Consider the following 7,855-nt stretch of genomic DNA (forward strand, 5'->3'; position numbering starts at 1 on the left):
AAAATTGTTCATCTCTACCCATCCAGAACTAAAAAAACTTATATCGTTACACTCTGCTATTTTCTAAACTTCATTCTTTCAAATCCAACCTCATAAACAGAACATTAAATAAAAAAATAATCTCAAAGGTCAACCAAATAAACATTACTCCCAAATTAAAATTATAACTTATTTTATGATTCCTTAATTGTCTTGTCTTCCATTAGAACGTTGTTGATGTCATCAAAAGCTTCCTTAAGAACCACATCTATATCCATTATTACATTTTTTTATTCTTTCATAGTTGTTTCTTCTTCTGGTGCGTTCTTTTCTTCTTCTTCTTTCTCATCTTCATCTTTCGATGTCTTCTTTTTGTTCTTTTTATCTTCTTCTCTTTCTGTTGTTGCCTTGATTTTTTCTTCTTCTTTTCTCACTTCTTCTACAGCATGTGTCTTCTTTCCTTCTTCTTCTTTCTCTACTTCTTCTCTTAAGGCTTTCTTCCATTCTTCTTCTTTCTCTCCTGCTTTCTCTCGATCTTCTTCTTTATTTTCCTCTTCATAAACAGCTTTATTATTTTTATTCTTCTTCTTCTTGCTTTCCTTCATCCTGATTATCCCTTTCTACAATAGCTGGCTAATTGAGTATCATCACCTCATCAGCATTAATCGACACCTGTTTCAAAGCTGCTACCACAAAGAGCACTTCTTTATTGTCGTCACCATCGCCGACAATCCTCACTGATGAATGCTGACTTTAGAACTCCACACCTATTTTTGTAAGACCTCGCAAATTTCTCTCATAGTCTGAGCCTCAGAGCATTTCAAGTGAAGCGTAAATCCGATCCAAAAAGGGTGAGAAGTGTCTTCCCAAGTGAGAAATATTTTGAACCATATAGAATTTCTCTAATATTGACTTTTTTCATTTAGAGCATTGAATAATATTTCCATAGATACCAATTTTGTCAAAATCCAACATCGGACGAGGAAGTAATGGCCGTTTTACTAAAAGAAGTCAGAACTGCCCAGGTGCGACTGCCGGGTTGACGAACTGTCGAGCTTGCGACAGACCGTCGTCCAGCCCGTCGCAACCAATTCAGTGACGCCCAAGTGCGATGGCTAGGGCGATGGACTGTTAAGGCTGCGATGGACCATCGCTGAGACTGTCACGTGCAACGGATGATTCGACGGACCGTCGAGGCTGCGACGGACCATTGATGGGGCCGTCGCACTAAGGCAGAGTGGCCTCTTCCTGGACAACGTGTGACGGATGATCCAATGGCCCATAAGTTACGTAATGGACCGTCTCTTGGACCATCGCAACCAAGGCAGTGTATTCTTTTTGGATCGCTATATGACGGATAATTCGACGGACCGTCAGACTTGCGACGGACCATCGATTTGACCGTCGCAGACCTCGTTCAGTATTTTTTTTTCTCATTTTTAAAAGGACTTTTTGGTCTTTTCCTATTCTTTTCATGCCCTATTTATATCCGATCAAGGCTCACAATTTCATTCTTCATCTTTAACATCAAAAACTATGGTTTCTACAAAATCAAAACTCTTCTTTCTTCTTTAAGAAAAATCAAGAGAAATCAAGAATCTCTCCAAGAGCCTTCAAGAAAGAGTTTCCCTAAGGTATGTAGATGTTGATTCTTGAGTCCCTTTTATCTAAGAATCTCAAGAACCCTTTTCTAAAATTCAAAGATCTTATGTTTGTCGGTTTTCATGATTCATGTGAGTTGAAGTTGATGTCCATGCTATTATTTACTTTTGATTCATGTTTGTTTGCAAGGTTTTCAAGCTTTGACCCAAGTATGTGATATTCATATGATGTTAATGATAAACCCTATTCAATTTGCTTTTTAGGTGATGTGTTCATGTCAATTAAGTGAAGAAAATTGTTGAATAAGCGAAGCATGCTCTCCATATGTTTGATAAAATTCTTATGTGAAGGAATTAGATCCATTATAGCATGTTGACTAGAAATGCCCAATTACGTGCAAGCCCATGTATGTCAAGTGTTTGTTGAAAAGCCTTAGTGAATGAATTGTGAAATGATAGCATGAAATTCCCCAATTATGTGATCTTTGATACATGCTAAGACTTTAATACATGCCAAGTGTTTGATGCAAGACCTTGTTGAATGGAGTATGATCCAATAGCATATCCCTCTATGTTATTACATGTTTAGGATTCCTAAATGCTTGAAGTGATGCCTTAGTGATTGTGATGGTGAATGATTTTCCATGGTCTTGATTATTCAAGAATGGTTATGTTTTACTTTTATGCTATCGAGTCCTGGGGGTATTTATACCCGAAAATTTAGCTGTTATCTAGAGCCCGTGTCAGTTTTTACGATAATTCCAGTATCGCTAGTAATCTAGCCTTAGTATTCTCAGACAGATACAGAACTTAAGAAATCTTAGTAATCTCTGTAATCGTCATAATCTCAGTATCGCTAGTAATCTTGCCTCAGTTCTGTACCCAGATCAGATCTAGTAGTATTCAAGTGTTCAGTTCTGACATCTGTAGTAATCGAGTACTCTATTCAAAGATCAGTGTCGTTCAGTCAGATAACAAGATTCAATAGTATTCTATCAGATACGGAACCAAGTGAATTCAGCTTAACTCAGTCAGATCAGTCGAGAAATATGATCAGTATCAGATTTAGTTTAGTTTAAGTTAAGAATTAGTTCAGTGTCTTTCAGTTGGGAGTAGGAGCTTGCACCGAGCAACGGCAGGGATGGGGGCTCCCCATCAGAGAGGATGAGTCGTTAGGAGCAATCCCTGAACTCCAGAACTACATAGCCAGCACAGGATGCAGGAGTCACCCGTCAGATAGGCTTGACTATTATATGCCTTAGGATTGACTTCCTGTGAGGGTCACCCATCAGATAGGCTTGACCAGAGAGGTCTTTACCCGTGGCATGGTATTGACACCCTTCCAGCTGGGGTTACAGGTTGGACCCCACCAGTTGAGATTTGGGGCATGTCGGTTAAGTGATTACTTCCCACAGTTATAGTTTTAGTATCAATCTCTAGAAATCAGGACTGTTAGATACAGTCATGTATCTCAGTGAGGAACTCAGATAGTTTTATTGATTCTAGAGATCACCCATTAGATAGGCTTGATCTCAGTCTCAGATTCAGTTAAGTATTCTTGTTATTAGATCTAGAGATCACACGTCAGATAGGCTTGATCTCAGTCTCAAATTCAGTTGAGTGTTCTTGTTATCAGATCTAGAGATCACCCGTCAGATAGGCTTGATCAGTCTCAGATTCAGTTGAGTATTCTTGTTGTCAGATTCGGACATGATCTTTTTCTATCACTGATAGTAGATTCCAAAATCATCCGTTAAAGAGGTTTAATCTCCGATGCAGTCAGTCGAGAGTAGAAAGCTCAAAATTCAGTCAATGACGTGAGTATATTTAGTCAATCAACTTCAGTATCCTAAGATTTCGAGATCACTCGCTAGCTAAGACTGATCTCAACTCCAGTACTGTAACGACCCAAAATCACCCCTCGGGATGCCACGCAGTGCCTAGGGTCACAAGTAACCTCCAGCTAACCCTTCTATTGGCATAACTCATAAGCAACTGAACAAAGTGCATAAATCTGAAAGAATAAAGAGAAAATAACTCTATTATGATTGGCTCAATAAAAAACTGAAGTCACAAGGTTACAAATCTGCTTTTACAATAAAACTGAAACTCAATACATCAACTCTTGTTAGCTGTCTACAAAGCCTCTACTAGTACTAACTATAGGTAGCTGGGTCATGACTCCCAACCACCCCAACTCAATACGACAGAATAAAGAAACTATGACACGATTCAACTGTATCACTGACTCGATCCCTTGAATAAAAAGGGGACCCATCACCTGCTGACTAGAAGTTGTGAACTGACTGGATATAGTGCATGCACTACAAATCTTTACACCTATTTTATGAGACAATGTAGAACATAGACGTATATGTGTATCAGCATTTGGGAATGTACTGAGTATGTGGGGGTGAATGCATATGTATAAAATATTATTAATATTCTTCAATCAAATCATGCATGCAATACAGGATGACTCACATGGCTTGAACAAGTATAAAATGTAAAGCTCATAAGTCATGCAAGATGAAGCATGTAACATAAATATCATGAGTCATCATACTTTAAAGTTGAAATTAGAAATCCTCTCTTATTCTCAATCCTCAAGGCTAAAGGAACTTTAAACAGTACTTTCAAATCATTCATATATCTCATGGAGAATAGAACTTCTTTAACGCTCAAGATCTCATAACTCTTTTGAACTCAAATACTTGGAATTCGGAATCATATAACTGTAAAACATACTGGAAGGCATTTCGTTCACTTTAGGTAAGTACCTTATTTCAAGCTTTAGGAAAATCATTCAATCTCAATGGAAAGATACTCTAGTTTAAGGAAATAACTTATCTCAAAGCTTCATGGAAAATACCATATAAAGGAAGAATACTTTTGTTTAGAGAAACAACTCATATCAAGGAAATGCTTTAGTTAGGGAACCATTTTGCAACTTTACCATTAGGAAAATAGCTCATAGGAAGGGAAAATACTTTAGTTTTCAAGAAAGTACTAATCTCGAAGTTTAAAGGGCAAGGGAGGTTCTCTTAACCGACATAAACCATGTGAGCTACATGAAGTCCAACGTTTTATCCTTCTAAGGAAGAGACCCCACATTTCGGAGGAGCGTCATACTCTTTGCCAGGGAGTATAACCTAGGTCTAGTGATCACTAAACAAACTCAGCCTCGGGCCCAATATCAACTCAGCTTTAGGCATAATAAAAATCATAAACTTGGCCTCAGGCCATATCCTACAGTGGCACGTAGTTTTCAGGTAAGAAACCATAGTAACTTGCCCACTCGGTGCTAAATACTACTCTCTTCAGATTATCTGCGCTCATCTCTTAAAAATCCACTTTTAGAAATAATCTCATGGTTCACCACGAACCCAATAATCAAATCCGTAATCTCATGTAGTAGAGTGGATTTCAAAACTCAATGATCATTAGGTCAAAACATTTCTCAATAATCTAAGAATACTCAAATCATGGGTGCTTATAGCACAATAGTTCATAAAATCTCAAGTCTCAAGTAGGGCTTAATAACCCATAGTTCAATCTCAAGTTAAAACTCATCAAAAGCATAATAGATAGCATATAGATTCATAACTCATGTAGAAATCTAGAAAATTCTGTAATTTATCTCAAAATCTCAACATACTCATATACTTCAACATTTCAAACATTTCAACTATTAACTTCTCAAGGATTAAAATCATGGGGTATAAATCCAGCTATAATTTCTCAAGAAAACATGCAAAAATCATGTCATTTAACTCTCAATTCATGGGAAATATCAAGATAATGCATTCAATAATAATGGGTGAAGAATCTTAGTTCAAATTCATGTAAAACCTCATAGATTTTAGGCAAATCATGATTTAAATAAGCCTTTGGGCACAAGGGTGAAAGGGTTACCTTTGTTCAAAACCCTACATACCTTAGATTATGAAATTAGATGAACAATCTTGCTCTAAACTTCCTCTTCTTCCTCTTGGGAGAGGGTTCTTGAAACCCTTGACTTGGGAACCTTGAATCTTGACTTAATTTATAAAATCTATGGTGGATTCTTGAGATTCTTGGAAGAGTTTTTGGATACTTAGGGTTTTTGTTGAGAGAAAACTTGAGAAGAACTTTATAGAATGCTTGTAAATGACTATGATTTGGTGTTTGCATGGTTTAAGAGGCTTGAAAAAGTCCAAAGTTTCCTTTTTAACTTCTGAACGAAGCTAGAAAAATTGAACTGGAAATCCAATTTCATGGGCCACCGCGATGCACCACTATCATAGTAGCTCACTAGAAATTGACAAATAGGAAATTGGTAGTCATCGCGACGCGGAGCCATCGCATTGTCCCACTAGTTAGGACCTGGAACTTCAGCGCGAAGCATCACAATTGCGCCAGGCCATTGGAAATTGACTATTGGTAAATTGGGGTCCTCCGCAATGCGCCACTATCGCAGAGTTCCACTGAAAATTGACAATTGTCATATAGACCCTCTCCGCGACGCGCCAAGCACTAAAATGATGCTGTTTTACGACTAGGACATAAATTAGCCATAACTTCTTACCCGGGTATCGAATTTGGGTGAATCTTATATCGATGGAAAGCTTATCAAATTTTTCATGTGATAAAAAGTCAAAATTAGAAAAATTCTATATGGTTAACATAATACTCACTTAGGAATCACTTCTTAATCTTTTAGGGCTGGAATCACGCCTCACTTGACACGCCCTAAGGCTCATTATACGAGAGAATTTTTTGGGGTCTTACAATATCTCCCCCTTAGAAACATTCATCCTCGAATGTCGCTAGCTAGACTAAGAACACAATAAAAACTGAGTATACATAGCTGAAGCAATATGCTAAATGGGCTCAGAATCTTTCTAAACTCTTATATGCCTTGGAAATTGCAAGAGCTCATGTAATAATAGATACATAGTTGCACTTTAGATTAGAAAGTATTGAGTTCTTGAGAATCATGGCTAGACTGACATTATCGCAAAAATTGACACGACTCTAGATGATAGCTAAATTGTCTGGTATAAATACCCCTAGGACTCGATAACATAAAAGTAAAACATAACAATTCTTGAATAATCAAGAACACGGACATTCATCCACCATCACAATCAATAAAGCATCACTTCGAGCATTTAGGACTCCTAAATATGCAATAACATAAGGGGACATGCTATTGAATAATATTCCACTCAACAAGGTCTTGCATCAAACACTTAGCATGTAATTAAGTCTTGGCATGTATCGGAGAACACATAATTGGGGAATATTATACTACCATTTCACTATTCATTCACTAAGGCTTTTCAACAAACACTTGGCATGCATGAGCTTGCACACAATTGGGGATTCGTGGTCAACATGCCATAATGGCTCTAATTCCCTCACATAAGCATTTTATCAAACTTATGGGGAGCATGTTTTGCTTATTCAATAATTTTCACACTTAATTAACATGAACATATCATTTAGCAAGCAACTTGAAGAGGGTTCATCGTGAACATCACCTGAGCATAACGTACTAGGGTCAAAGCTTGAAAACCTTGTAAGCAAACATGAATCACAACTTAATCATATTATGAACATCGATTTCAACTCACATGAATCACAAACAACTCATAAACATATAATCTTTGAATTTTAGAAAAAGGGTTCTTGAGCTTCTTGGATAGGAGGGACCCAAGAATAAATACCTGAATACGACTATCCTCTCCAACACGACCCATTTACACTCTCCTACCGGCACCACTATTCATTATATCTATAGCGACCAAAGAAAGAGGTCGCTGAAAAGTTAGAACATAAGGACCTGGAGCATGAAGGGACATTGTACCTACCTGGCACTCAACTGAAGCTTAAGGTATTTAGCATCATGAACTTATCAAAGAGGTCTAACACAGGGACATACATGATATAAATCTGGACTTCGTGAATCACTAAAAGCATTGCTCGAGTACTTAAGTCACGAGTTACATGACCTGAATTTGGAGTTCAAAATTTATGGGATGTGATCCCAACTACTGAATGAACCAGAACTCCTTATTTTAGGAACTAGGAGAGTACATAATTCTCTATCATATGCATGAACATGAATTAAGATCATGGAAAAAAAATGTAAAACATGAGCAGGTAATAGGACAACTGAAAGTGCTGAAATGAGATTGGGTCAAGCATTAATCTTACTCAAAGTTATTCTACAGCTCACTGGTACATTTACTAGAGTCTTAAGGTTTGACCCGATTACCGTTTCTATCATC

General features: G+C 37.4%; 1 protein-coding gene across 1 annotated transcript; it reads right to left on the minus strand.

The window, feature by feature from the left end:
• Positions 1 to 269: 269 nt before the first annotated feature.
• On the minus strand, positions 270 to 584 carry LOC124885726 (cilia- and flagella-associated protein 251-like). The gene has a single exon (XM_047393979.1). The coding sequence runs from the start codon at positions 582 to 584 to the stop codon at positions 270 to 272; it is 315 nt and encodes a 104-aa protein (XP_047249935.1).
• Positions 585 to 7,855: the final 7,271 nt, after the last annotated feature.

Source organism: Capsicum annuum, chromosome 7 (assembly GCF_002878395.1).
Source record: "Capsicum annuum cultivar UCD-10X-F1 chromosome 7, UCD10Xv1.1, whole genome shotgun sequence".
Classification (NCBI taxonomy): domain Eukaryota; kingdom Viridiplantae; phylum Streptophyta; class Magnoliopsida; order Solanales; family Solanaceae; genus Capsicum; species Capsicum annuum.